Here is a 14,832-nt window from a genome sequence, read left to right on the forward strand (position 1 = left end):
CTTAAGGGGGTGTTTTTCTTTTGGTGCTCAGCCTTAAAGTCGTTTTTATCCCAATGGACTGCCTATAAATAAGCGTAATAAGGTCTTATGTGCTGTCTCCTCTTTTAAATGTGGTAAAAGGTGAACAAATGAAGACTGCTGAAGTAAAACAAGCCACTACAAGCCCAAAAAAAAAAAGAAGAAAAAAGCAAACTATAGATGTGGAAGACTCGCAAAGTCATGATTTATTTTTAAAGAGAGATTTTAACCATGTCAGTGTTACTGTGGGCTCATCAGTTCACTTCTCCTTTACGGAATATTAAAAAAAAAAGAATTTTATTTTATAATATATATAATATTATATATATATGTATGTATGTATGTATATATATACAACCTATATATATATATATACAACCTATATATATATATATACAACCTATATATATATATATATAATAAAAATATGCTATTATATTATATATATATATATATATATATATTATATATATATAATATATATATGTAATATATATTATTTTAATATATATATATATATATATATCATTCATTTCTAATCTATATTTATTAGGACATTTGATGCACACATACGCACTAAAGGCTGTAAGGCCTCACAGGTAACATCAATCTCTCAAATGTTATGGGCTCGCTTCGAGGCGCAGAGGCATTCCTTGGCAGGAGCCTCGTTCAGACTTTGAGGCGGAATTTTCCGATTTCAAAATCCGTGCTGCCTGGATCCGAACGAGACGGCTGGACCCACTCGCGCTGCCCCGGTCAGCTCCTCTTAAACCCGCAAACCTTGTGTTTAGTCTAGAAGACTTCATCTGTCTGAGAAGGCCCGATCAGAAGTTTACGCGGACCCAGCGATGTTAACACAGAATCTGAAATATTAGCAGGTATGCGACTGGCACAACACAGAGCAGTTCATTCTGAGACGTAAACATTTGTGTGATAAATGATCCAGGGATTCTCCGGCACCGAGTTTGCACCCAAACACGATTGTGCAACAGTTTATGGGGACGGAGGAACGGTGCACATTGGCACGAAATGTCAAGGTAGTTCTTCTTTATACAGAGTTTACAAAAGTGTGTAATTCTTCTGAGACGTCCGCCACACCAGCTTCTGTTTCTAGCTGTATAGACAGAATAATTTTCACACCGCAAGTGTTTTTGTTTTGCCGCTCAGCCCCGACAGTCCCAGAAATCTGAGGTTTTATTGAGCTATGTCCGACTGTAAAAGACAAAGCGTTTCTCCACATCAATAGAGCTCCAGCAGACAGGAGGAAGAGGAGGAGTAGAGAGAGAGAGAAGAAGAGAATAGCTGACATAATGACTGCAGAGTGATTATCTGGTCTCATGCACTGAAACAATCTGCCAGGCTCTCTCCGGAGAGTTTGAGAGCGAGGCAACAAGACAAGATAAGACGAGAGGAGAGGCGATAAAGAGCTGAAGAGAACGAGTCCCGGGAGAGTCAATAATATAAAAAAAGAAAGAAGAGAGAGAGCTGGAAGGGAAGGGAAAACAAATAGCAAGAGAGACCAAACGACAGCAAGTGAAGGGAGGATAATTGAGTTTATAAATAACTGATTTAATAACTTGAGTATGTACCTCTTTAGAAATTGTGAGGGAGGGAAAGGAATAAAGTGCAAATGATGTAATTCAATAAATGACCTCCTATAAGGAAGAAAAAAAGATGGGAAAGGAAAAGGAAATGGCAAACCAGCGCAGAGAGAAAGATAAAGTGTAGAAACGAAACAATTTTTTAAAAAACCCAGTGAGAAATTTTACTTTAGCATGATGCTTCTCCCGTCTGCCAAGGTCTCAGCTCATTTCACTCCAACTTCTATCAGGACCATCAGCTTCAAAGCAACCGTTTACACAGACCATTAGCCTCAAAACAACACTGTCATCAAGAATTGTGCGTGAGTGTGTCTGCGCAAAACCACTGGTGTATCATTACAATTTGCATACATTAGCATACCATCAACCACAATCTTTGATCAGCAGTGTAACTCTTAACTGCTCTTGTTCGCAACTTGGCAAATTGCATGGATATCTGCCCCGTGTATACCCGTAAATCCTCCTTCACCGCCATCAGGGGCGACGCAAACGCTTCAAGAAATGACAAAAAAAACCCCCAAAAACAATAAATTCATTTTTTGCTGAAGTTTGTCTCAGATGTCGCGGGGCAAGAAACACACATTCAGAGGAATCTAAAAGAGTTTAAAGTGGCTTTAATGAACAAGGTCAACAACCACAGAGCTGGAATTTTAAAATGCTTCTGCATGCCAGCAAGTGTACACCCTACTGAAGCGCCTTTGAGCAAGACACTGAACCTGCCACCTCCTGGGATTTAGTATTGTTTGCTACCTAAAAGCTTAGTGTGGTGAATGAGAAAGGCTCAGCTGAAGCACAAACCATACTACGTCTTTGGAGATTACTCTAGATGAGGCATTTTTGTAGACTGGTGTTTGCTAATTTCACATATTCTATTGACAAAGGGGCTCTTTTTTCCCTCTTTATGAAGGCTACGATGATTCAAAAATATTTCTGAAAGCAAAAAATTATTTAAGCCAACTTTGACCAACAACGTCAAGGCAGCTGCAACCTTGTAGATCCCTTGATCATGACTAGATTGCGAAAAGAGGTAAACTCTGTTATCCCAGTGCATCCCCAGTTTTAAAAGGTTACCTGAGGTGAGCTTTAAATATTACAGCTTTCATCAAACAGCACAAACACCATGAGCACATCCTTACACCATCTTCCAATTACACTGTGCTGCTCACGCCGACACAAAAACTTGCCCTTAATTTAAAAACTGGTTACGAAAAAAGCTGCTCAGATGAAGCGTGTATTTCACCACAGCTTTGCTAACATAGTAGCGTCCCTGCAGCATTACACTGCAGGGTCTGTAACATAAATCATATGCCTTACTTTCAGTATCTGTGTGTCATATCTATGCCTGCATTATTAACACAATAAGAGCTCAGTGGGTGGCAGCGTGCTGGCTGTGGGGGTGCTATATGTCAACATGAGATCGCAGACATTTGTATACAAATTCTTTACATCCCAAGGAAGAAGGCTCAGCTTAAAGGTCTAGAGGTGGAAATGCCAACACTGGCATCATAATTTCAAGACTGATGGCACCCATCCATCCATAGTCATTTATATCATTTACTTCTATTCTTAAGGAGCAACAAAAAAAGCCTGGTCTTCAAGAAAAACATGAATCCATGAAAAATTAATCATTTGTTTGTGTACACGGATAAGAACTGACATTCTTTTGGAACAGTCAGTGCAAATTTGTGAGTAATGCATTTCAACAGGGAGTGTATTTTGTGTCTCCGGCATGAATCTAGCCCAGACAAAACGGAGATGCGTCACCATTGCAATTTAAAAGAATAATAATAATACTAATAATAATACTAATAAAAAGTGATGGTACTTTAATTCCTAACCAAAATCAAATTGTTCTTAAACAGCTAAACTTAACCAAGTAAATAATATGAAAGTATAGTCTATAAGTAAGCATAGACCCTACAATGTTTAAAAATCTGTGAGGTGTTACAGCTTTAACTTGGGTCTTGTGAGCGGTAAAATGACCAAGTGCACCATGAACGCCTCCAGCCGCCTATTAAAAATGGAAAATATTCATTTCATGTACATGGACACAAAGATTTATGATCATTCAGATGAAAAATGGGGCTCAGAGACAAAAGATTTTGGTTTTCATGTTTTCATGTCCAGAAACAAGACTTGACAGAGTAGGTCGAGACCATTTCACAAACTGCGCTGTATATTGTGCGTGTTTAACTCTTCCACAACCTATTTCATGAAAATATTTTAAACTTTCCACTGCTGTTGCTACAGTTGATGTTGGATTTCTTTACTGGGATTTGATTTTATTTTATTTTTTTTAAATTAAAAATACATGTTTATCCTCTCCCTTCCTGGATTACCAGAGGCAGATAACGGCCTATGTAACACTTTTTCTGAAGTCGTTGAGAATAATGCCATCCTTTATTGTGTCTGCTAAAAATCACTCACTGATAACAGCCTGCAGTTATCCGCATCAATTGTGCCATGAATGCGAGGCCCTATCCAAACAAAGCCAATATCGCCCGTATTATTGCCTCTAAAACTTCCCCATGTATCACTACCATTGTGTCAGTGCCAACTCACTGGCTGGCTCTGGGGCATAACGACCTCCTCCATTCATTTAACTGCAGTCTGGTGTAGCAGAGGAATGATCTGGTAGAACCTGTACCTCTGTCACCCTGCCTTTACTCCCAGTCTGACTCCCGCTCCTATCTCACTTCCTTTTTTTCCCCCTTTTTAAATCCCTTTCCTCGTCAGCCCCCCCCCCTCTCCTTCGCTGCATTTTTCAGTCTTCTTCTCTGCAGGTGCCCATTTCTCTCTCAGATGGCCTGTCTCTGTCTCCCTCTCTCTCATTCCCACTCCAACCCCCTTCCAACCTCCCTCCCTCCCTCGCTCTCACTCTCATTCACTCTGTATAAGGGTTTGCAGGTGGCTCTAGCTGGCTGGGTCAGTAACCAGGGGAAACTGGGGAAGAGTTCACTTCAATAGAACAAATGGGAACAAATTGATCCACTTTTACTGCTGTTTGTGTGACGATGTTAGAGCTCCAGGCAAAAAAAAGCTAATGGATAGTGAGAAAAAACACCCAGTGAAACCCTTGCAGTAACATGAGAAACCAGTTCTTGTCCTCTCTCTGGGGTATTTCAGAGACTCGGCCCAAACTCGGCCATCACAAACAGCGTGGGCCGTCACGGCCAGCTGTGGGGGCTCGTCTCAAAGCTTAGACTATTTTAATGGTTCATTTGTTAAACAAATTCAAACTAAAAATTCAGGATTCTCGGCCTAATGGAAATTTGTACTTGGGACTAAGATGAGTCTGATAAAATCTAAGGGCATGCACATTATCCCTGAGGTCCAGACACTAGCTATGTCGTCTCCGTAATGCAATGAGCGTCCTCGTCTTCTGCATATCTATGAATACAGCAAGGCATCTGTGCGGTGAACAAAAAAATTCTGTGAGCCAAAAGAGAAAAAACACTGAGCATATTTTAATTGTTTAACAGTGTAATAAGTAGATATCAGCTCATTTTGGTAGTTTTACTATGTGGTAAACCGTTGTCCTGATGTGGCAGAGTAATAAAACATTCAAATTTAATTTTGTTGTCACGGCCATTTTGCATTTTAGTCTATCCCAGTGAGGATTCAGCTGCAAACCACACCTGGCTCTCAGTTTTCATGCACATGTCTGAATAGATGACTTCAAGTAAACAAGAGCCTTTCTAAGTGAAACCGGCTGGAAGCACCGTGCTCCTTCAGCTAGAAGGCGTTCGGCAGTTGTTTCTCCCTACTAATCTCTGCGCACACATCAAAAGGACACTACAAAAGGAGAAAACAACCACTGCCGTGCTGTAATTGTTGTTTACAGTAAACTTGAAATGTCTGGAAATAGATTTCAGGCAAAGCAGACTAAGTGTACTTGAACAAAAAAAGAGAAAAGACTGCGGCTGTCCAAACTCTCTTGGAACTCCCAGCATGAATGACTCACGAGCATGCGTCAGCAGAACTGAGCAAGGTGCATGCCGAATACTGCTTAATACAAAAAGACAAGTTCGTATAGATAGCCACTTAATTAGGGACACTTGTTAAGCTGCTCATGGCATGGCACCTCAGTGCATTTAGGGATATAGACATGGTAGAGACCACCTGCTGAAGGTCAAACCAAGAAGAAAGGTGGGCTACAGCAGCAGAAGACACTGGGTGCCACTCCTGTCAGGTCAGAACAGCTAAAAAGAGGATATCGGATTCCACAACAGAAGATTTAAAAAAATGTTGCCTGATCTGATGAGTCTCCAGTTCTGCTGTGATATTCAGATGTTAGGGGACAGAATTTGGCATAAACAACATGAAAGCATGTATCCATGCTGCTTGGCATCAACAGTTCAAGTTGTTGTTGGTGATGTTGGGATATTTTCTTTTCCAAAGTTGAAGTTATTTTTACTTTTGTTCCCAACTTTGCTCATTTGAATTGAAGTACAGGGATTGGAGAAGAGGCCACTTAGAGGCAAAAGGTAGAGAAGGGTAAATATCTACTCAGAAAGAGGGTGTACTGATCTGTACTAAACTTCAGACGCTCCACAACCAACTGTGGAAGAAAACTTCTGCTGCAGAGAGCCTGTTAAGGCCAGGTTTGAAAAATAGATATGTCCACACACGACTAACAGATTCCAGCTGTGCAACTACAACAATTACACTTGTGGCTCTCGTGTCAACATTTTTTCTCCTAGTTGATATTTAGGGGCATGAAACAGAGTAAAGATTATGACCTCTCTATGCGGTAAGACAAAGAACTTACGGCATGCATCGCATCTGCCACCAGCACCAAAACAGCATATGATCAAAAGTTTTCTTTGACCTACTTTGATGTGAAATTACAATGACAGCTTAGAAGGAGCAAAAAAAAAAAAAAAAAAAAAAAGGTTAATAAATAAGCCAAAAGTAACGTTCAAAAACAACAATGCAGTCATGCATATTTTCACAGATACAGCACGGCGCAGGCTCTCCCCTGCGACAGCACTGACAGTCGTCTACGTTCTCGTGTATGTAAACTGTGTCGCACTCCAGACAGAAATCAGAGGATGCAAAACCTTTAACAAATTATGTTTGATCAAGAAGCTTTTAAAATGTTTCCAAATAGCTTGTCCTGAAATACTTTCTGCAGGTTTTCCCAGATTTCTTCATCCTGGGAGTCCAAAATGACTACAGCAGCTACAGCCACAACATCCACGTTTATAGGAAATGTGCCAAGCTGAACTAAACTCAATCTAGGATCCCATCGGCAACCCTCTGATGCTTTAGCCTCTGTAGACAGAGCCAATATTTCAGAGCTTCCTTTGTAGCCAGCAGATATCTGGGACAATACTTCCTCTTAAGTCCACTTGTCATTGTTTACGACTGTCAATCGATTTTAAAAAGCTACGTGGCATCAGGGGCCAACAGCTTCAAGATTGCATTTCAGTGTTCCCTTTTTTCCTTGTTCACCTCCATGCAGTCAAAAGCTGTTCAAATGGGATTCATCAATACTACATGGACTACAAAGGAAAGTCAGCTCGCGGTGCCGCAAATACTATGTCCGTGTAGAATCTGTTCCTGTTTGTCCTTGTTTAAGGGTCAAGGTGACGCCACGTGCCCTCTCACAGCCTGGAAAAATAAGCGGTCTTTGACCTGAGAGGCAAGTGACACTGCAGTTAGGCGGGTGCCATAAAGTGGTAATCTGTGCTGTGCCTCATCTCCATGGTAACATGTGTGCCAGAGTCTACTGTGGATGGTAGGGTGCGCCTTTCACGGCATCGCTACACCCCTCTGACTCACCCACACACAAAACACACACGGCTGTCATTATTACAAAACCTGATTGCAAAACATCATTAGCAGAATGCCAGACCTCGCTGCTGCCAAACTGGCTGTCACGTTGATCCCAAACCTCGTAGACAGGTCCGCAAAAAGGACAGCCAGTCAGCAAGGGAAACACCGACAGCTCTATTTCACTCCACTTTTCATTTATTCTGTGTCTCCGATGCATCTTTCTCCTTCTTCCGTGCATTCTAATAGGCAATCTTCTGTTTTCTGTCATTTAACCTCTTCTCTCTAATCTAGTCTTTTTTTCTTTTCTTTTTTTTTAAATCTCTCAGTCTCCCAGCCAGCTGGCATCCGGACACAGACCTTCCTCCAGCGTGGCACAGTGTCAGGCCCAAGAGGGCAAGAGAACCAAAGACAGAGGGAGGGGGACGAGTGCACAGAAAGCAACAGTGAGAAAAGAGGGAGCTCTTGACAGGTGATGACAGCAGGTGAACAGAAAAAACAAAAAACAGCTGAGTGGCCCAAAAATACAGAGAAAGGAAACTGAAGAGAAACAATGAAACAGGATAACAGATAAGCGGGTAAAGAAGGTGACAGACGGCTCCTTTTCTTTCTTTTCCTCCTCTTCCCGTTTCATCCCGTCTTCCAGTAATCACACTGATCCATCACCATCATTCTTCAGCAGTCGCCGTGCATTTATGAGTCCGACACAGATTTATTCGCCGTTCAGAATCTGCATGCAACATCGCCGCTGCTGTATGTAAACGCTGTAAGAGGCATCGCTGCCCTGTTTCCTCAGGATCAAGTCCCAGCCTGTTCAAGAAAGTGACCCGCTTCATCAAACAGGCAGACATCAACAAGTCTGAGTCAGGTACTAAGATGACAAAAATATGCAAAATGTGAGATAAGGAGGTTTCACATGCCTTGGACGAGTCAAACGGTCTTTTACTTCAAAGGCTTTTTAAATCTACTGTAAACATAAACAAGACATCAGAGGAGCAGACAATTGTACAATCGTGTGAACAACCAACAGGTTTGATTTAGTGATTTGTCCCCCGTGTTTTGATAAAGCTCAGTGTTATGATGTGGAGGCCTCGTGTGTAATTCGGTCCGGCTTTGTTGACCCGATGAAGTGACGAGAAGAGCACTGACAGCGGTTTAGATCAAACTCTTGTTCAAACGGAAAGTTTTTTCTCAGCTGACGACAACAACAACAAAAGCATGTTATTTACTTTACTAAGGCTGTATTTTAGAGTTACAAAAGAAATCCTGCCCACAGTGATGTGAAACCAAAAAACAAACCTCATAATAAAGATCAAATATTCTGATTTATGATTATGTCACGTTGTGTTATGATGATCCACAACCATCATGGAAAAATTTTGTTTTGTCCGTGACGGATTCTGTAGGAGAGTTGTGCCATCTGATCTGCCACAACCAGGTTCCTCTGGCTGAGATCAAGATAAACTGTCGGTTTATCATCAGGAAAACACAGAGCAGCTGTGGCTTCACTGGGATCTCAACGCTTGGACGGAAAAGTTTAGAATTTCTCTGAATTTGGATTTACTAGGGCTCCACTCTGACCCCTGGTCTCTGACAAGTAGGTGGCTATATGTACACACACACACACACACACACACACACACTGGACACTTTATTAGATACACCTTAACTCACAACTCACTGCATCCAGTTACAATTTAGGTGACCTGCTGAATATGTTGAGGCATGCTCAATAATCCAGGTTAGGAAATCCCAGAAAGTTGCTTTTGTTCATCTGGAAGCTGAGTTTTCAGTGGAAGAAATGTTTCATCCCTTATTCAAGTAACTTCTTCAGCTCACTGCAGGCTTCCCCCAACACGACTGCCTAACAGTGAGATGTGAACTCAGTTTTATAATCGTTGATATTCAAAGGCTATGAGCACTATTCACAGAGAAGTACAATCACACCATCGTAAAACGGTGAAAGATGTACTCTTACGGCCCCTTTCTCGGTTCAACTATGATTGTTCCACATAAGTACTCCACATCCTACCACTCTTGCTCACAATGTCACAAATCTCTGATCATCTCAAACTACTTTCTTGAGTAATCTACCGGATCTCAGTTTAGTAGAGAACCTTTGGGATGTGGTAGAACAGGAGATTCACATCATGGATGTGCAGTAGATCGATCTACACCAACCGTGCTATCATGTTCACATGGACCGAAATCTGTGAAGAATGGTTCCAGCACCTCATTGAAACTGTGCCATGAACAATTAAGGTAATTCTGAAGGAAACAGGGGGTCCAGCCCAGTACTGGAGTACGGTGAATCAACCATTGTCAACACTGTTGACAAGTTTATTTCAAGGAAAATTATATTTTTAATCTTCTTTTATCTCCTTTAACCTCATCAAATTCAAACTGAAAGCAGTAGTAGGCAGATTTCATCATTATTCACTTGGCTGTTCGCAGGATGAACCACTGCAGAGTAAGATGACAGCCCTTGTAAGAGGTGTATGAAAAATCTACTGAAAACATGTTCAATTCTGGCAAAAGGTCCTCAGTGTATGCTAAAAGTTAATATTTAACTTATCAGTTAAAACCATCTTAACTCAAGGTCCACTTGCTTTTTCCAGAACTGCAAACAGAACCTCATGATCTTCATCAGCGGATGGAGTTTGTTCAGTTGAGTCACCTGATGATAATCAGTCATCTCCATCACAAGTGAGTGAACTTTGTACAGATTTGAACACCACACATTATCCAGGAAAAGGAACTTGAATTAAGATCATATAAAACTACCTACAGTATCATTTCAGCACAAAAGAAACATTGATGCTCAATCTTTCATAAACAGCACAACAGACTTACCTTAGGCTCCATGGAAATGAAACTATGGCGACCACGGCTGGACAAAGTCGACCTCTTAATAGTCCGACTATGGAAGAAGTGATAGTGGTCTCTGAGATCCCCAATCTGCAAAACACACAAACAGACTATTCATCACCACTATGCCTTTCTCTGCTATAGTCTCCTAAAAAGTGAGCTTCATTTTTAATGCTGCTCACAGTTTTCTAAAGTCAAGGCGCAGGTCTCGCCATCTTCTCACTGCTGATTTATTCCCTGCTGAGAGCAAGACTATATTGTCAGAGAACCAGCGCACAATGGTTGGTTTGAACGTTAGCAGCGGCGGAAGTAACATAAGTTGGGGGTTATGTCTACAAGAGGAAAACCAAGTTGGATAGTATCTGCAAGTCATCTGTGAACTTCTTGTCGTAGCTGTTCTTATAGCTACTGACATGAGAGGTTCAAGCTTTGGACCCAGCGCTTTGCGGCACCGCTAACAGTTAGTTTCGTTTTTGTTTGTTTTCTAAAACAAGTGGAACTTGTGGAAAGGATGTATCAGTGAGCCACCGTCATTATTTCAGGGCTCTTAATCATTGTTGTTTAAAATAGATCTTTATAACTCTTTATGGCTGCACGATTGTTGCAGTGCTGCAGAAAGAATATGGGCCTGTCATCATTAAAAAGGCTGAGAACCACCATAGCTTTAAGTATTTCAAAACATTTTTCTAAAAAAGGTCATGTTTTTGAATTATAATGACATTTTTCTCTCTTGATATTTGTTTTTTCCCAGATATTATACAGAAACCACATTTAGGCTCTTAAATCAATCAGATAAAGGATAAAGGCTGTGAACTTTAAAAAGAAAAAAAAGAGGGACAGCGAGGGGCAGACAAGTAAAGTGAAAACAGACAAACACAGAGAGGCCAGACAAATGTACAGATAGACACACACACAAAGATTTTGAGTGACAGAGGATCCACAGACAGACAATGTTAGACGGAAAGCTGCTGGTCGGTGATTAGTTTTAATAATTGATAAAGACCAAACAGTCCCTCAGATGATCAAACTGTCATGGCTACCAAGGGTCCTGTGCTATGTCACTGATCCTTCCACTGCCACAGAGCCCATCAGATCAGCTTTCGGCTCATGTACCGACACACACTCCAAAGTAGAGATGGATAAAATGAGAGGCAAGAAAGTGCCAATAAATCCATGACTTTCAGTATAACATCTAACCTTCAGCGTGCGTTTTCAATCTTAACTTGAAAAACAGCTAAGCCTACAAATATGGCTTCCCTTGTTGCTCTAGATATGACTGTGTGATCATATGGGCAGGCACATTACGGTAGACTGAAATTTTATCGGAATAATTCAACAGTGAATCACAACTTCTACTTAACTGTTGGGAATTACACATCTCAGTCCTGCAGAAAAAACACTTCATCAGTGATTCATGATGTCTTACTTCTCCAGACCTTTTTCACTAGAAGCAATAAATCTCCATATCATCTATATTTCATGACCAATAGTACCAAGAAATGCCAAAAGGTGATGCGCGTTTTCCCTTTGGACCTTAATGTTTCATACCTGTAAGACTAATGTCTCATAACAGGACAAAGACTTCAGGACAAAACACACAGGCTGAGACACTGCGGTACTTTGACACCTTCTTGCTTCACGGTGCAAACACTGCAGCTTTATCACGGCCTCTCAAACAAATCGAGGACAATGCTCAATAATCAAATGAATCATTTTTTCAATGGAAAACTGATCGTTTCATGTGTTTGGATTATTAGCGTTGTCAAAAACAAAGGTGTTACTCTAGACATTGCACTTGTTTAGTTACCTCTAGAGTAACAATGCTCATTGGCCTGATGCCTTTAACAAATACTACAAACTGCACAAAATATGTAACATGTCGTTGATGTCATGATGCACACGCTTCCTGCACATGTGTGTCTCTAGATTACGACCAGTGGCTTTCACGGGCTCTCTCATCTCCTCAAAAAAACAAAAAAAAAACACCAATTTTAACAGAGATCCACGTCTGAGGCCTTGTCAGCTGATTTAGCCAGTGTCTTAGTCTGGGAAGGGGGCTCCATAGTTAAGAGGATTACCCAGAATTCCCCAACGAGGTGCTCCCTCTCTCCATGCCAACTCTTTTCATCCATCCGTCCATCTATCGTCCTTTCTTTCACTCCCTCCTTCTCCCATCTCCCAGTGTGTGGTTATCTTTGTCTGTGCTCTTCTTTCCAACCCTGTGAAGAAGACCATATTGTCCGCCACACTGTTTTCTATCCATTCATCTTCCCCCCCCCCCTCACAAATTTAAACTCCATCTCATTTAGTGGCTATTCCCAGAATTATTTCATTACTAGCCCCAGCAAGTTTTTTTTTGATTTACAAACGCTTGGCAGCTTAAGTTCTTCATGCACATACATGAGTGCTGCACTGATATCAGGAGGACTGGGTGGGTGTCAGAGTTCACATTAGGCAACCAAAAGTGTGTTGCTATCGCTCCCATGGGAGCGGCTTTCGGCTGACCCCCAAACCAGGAAGTGAAGTAAAAACTTGTCTATGAGGTGTCAAAGTCCAGTGAGCCTTCCTGTATTGAGATGGAAATTAGGGCGAATGGTGGGGGTTGGAAGCAACACTCCACCACTCCACTCCACAGGAAAATTCCTATGGGGGTGGTATAGAAAGAGGGGGGTCCACACATTAGTTCCCGTCAAAGAGAGGGGATAAACGAGGCCATTAAGGCCTACTCTCTAGGGTGTATAGTGGGTGGGCAGGCTGGATAAGGTGGAGGGGTGGAGGTTCAATAGCTGTTGACTGGACTACCCCACAACAACCTGTCAGAATGCCCCCTCTGTTCCATGCTGTCTTCATGTGCAGGCTTGAACTGCCCACGTAGTTCAGTTGTATGTGTGAGGTCCACATTTGTGTGTCTTCTCTCTTTTGTTAAAAAAACAAAACAAAACAAGTACTATGCTAAAAAAAAAAAAAAAAAATTCTAAACATTTCCTAAAACCACATTTGGACCAAGTTAACAGATAAATTCCTCATCTGGTGTTTACCAATAAAATGACAAAACATAAAAAGAAAGAGGCACATCTGAAGCCAGTGTCTGTGCGTGTATGGTCTTCACCAGATGGATCCAGGAGTTAGTTTACACCATGTTAAGCAATGGCACCTGCTTTTGGCCTGATGCGGCTGATCTAATCGATACTGGAGGGCCTTGAACAATGGAATTATGTACAGTATGGGGAATTAAAGAGAAAAAAACAAAACAAAAACAGCTTGAGCAGCCCCGTTTACTACTATATAAAATGGTGTTTGGCTCACACACCAGGGACTTTTGAGTGAAATCTTACACAGAGAGAGAGAGAGAGAGAGAGAGAGAGAGAGAGAGAGAAGTCACTTCCAAGCTCATAAACCAAACAGCACCGCTAGCCGTCACTGGGGTGGCAAAACGACCAAGCACATGAGACTTCAGTGGAAACACCGTGAAGAGGCACCTGTTGTGCCATCCTGCAGCTGGTCTACTTTCTTTGTTCCTTAAAGCTTCTCCTTCCCTGGTCTGTTTCAGAGTTAAAAGAACCCGAGTTGGCTCAGGTTTGGACTTCAGACTTTGAGGTTTAATCGCGCAACTTTGCCGCCTTGGAAGAGGCATATTAAGCCCAATTTTAAGAGTTGACGAAAACACAGAGAGACACAAATTAGAGGCAACTTTGACCGGATCAATAAGCAGTAAGACACATACCTGTCCCATGTTTCTATAGCCGTATTTTTCCGCTATCCGGTCAGCCACCTCGGGTCCCCCGGCTATCCTGACTGCCCAATGGTTGGTGTAAATCCGAGCTTTGCACGGCGGGGACGCAAAGCCGAGGTAGAGCGCCAGGACGCATAGCAAGCCTCTTCTCCAAGCGGCGTTGTGGACCATCTTTTAAACAGACTCTTCTCCTCCTCCTCCGCCGACCAGACAAACAACCAAACTTCTCTTCTCGCCGAGAGAGGCTCTCATAGAAACACAAATATCCCGGCAAAAGAACTGAGAGAGAGAGAAAGAGAGAGAGAGAGGAATGGGGAAGGAAAGGAGGTCCGAGGGGGAAAAATACACCTTATCTTCAAACCTCTCTTTTTCACATGGGAGAGTTGGAAGTTTCGTGCGTCTTCTCTCTATTCCCCCCCTCTCTCTCTTTCTCTCTCTCTCTTTTTCCACGGTGGATAGAGAGGAAGTGTGAGTGTGTGAGCGCTGTGCGTCTTCTGCGCGCAAAGTTCGCGTACGTGTGTGCGCGCAGAGCTCCTCAAAGCTGATTTCTGCTTCTCCACGAACAACTCGGATGTTGCTCGTTCAGCTCATCGGGCTTTCATGTGGCGAAATGGCTACAGCGCCTCCCCACAAATAACTAGCTGACACTCTGGAGAGTAGAAACAACTCAAGCCGCGGGGTTTCCCTGCCGAGCTCCGCTGGGTCTTAAAGACACTCGGCTTGGATCCGCCGCCGCTGCCCGCCTGTCTGCCAGACGCAGATCAGCCGCAGGGAGGGGTCAAACCGGGGGCTCCAAGGGATTCCTCCAAGAGCCCCCTCACCCTTACTCAATAC

General features: G+C 42.3%; 1 protein-coding gene across 4 annotated transcripts in view; it reads right to left on the minus strand.

The window, feature by feature from the left end:
* The window catches only part of pcsk5b (proprotein convertase subtilisin/kexin type 5b), an 84,023-nt gene extending 69,346 nt beyond the window's left edge, over window positions 1-14,677 (minus strand). For 3 of the 4 annotated variants that reach the window (XM_005916237.3, XM_005916238.3, XM_042218370.1), the window contains exons 1-2: window positions 13,990-14,652; window positions 10,251-10,355 (exon numbers count right to left, since the gene is read on the minus strand). In XM_005916237.3, the coding sequence (XP_005916299.1) occupies window positions 10,251-10,355; window positions 13,990-14,169 (285 nt within the window). In that variant the 5' untranslated portion in view covers window positions 14,170-14,652. Of the gene's footprint in view, window positions 1-10,250; window positions 10,356-13,989 lie in introns of all 4 variants that reach the window. The other variant, XM_042218369.1, reaches the window with a different exon arrangement.
* Between the last annotated feature and the right edge of the window lie 155 nt (window positions 14,678-14,832).

The sequence above is a fragment of the Haplochromis burtoni genome, unplaced genomic scaffold (genome assembly GCF_018398535.1).
Source record: "Haplochromis burtoni strain Fernald_Lab_line unplaced genomic scaffold, NCSU_Asbu1 Contig_18, whole genome shotgun sequence".
NCBI classification, from domain to species: Eukaryota; Metazoa; Chordata; class Actinopteri; order Cichliformes; family Cichlidae; genus Haplochromis; species Haplochromis burtoni.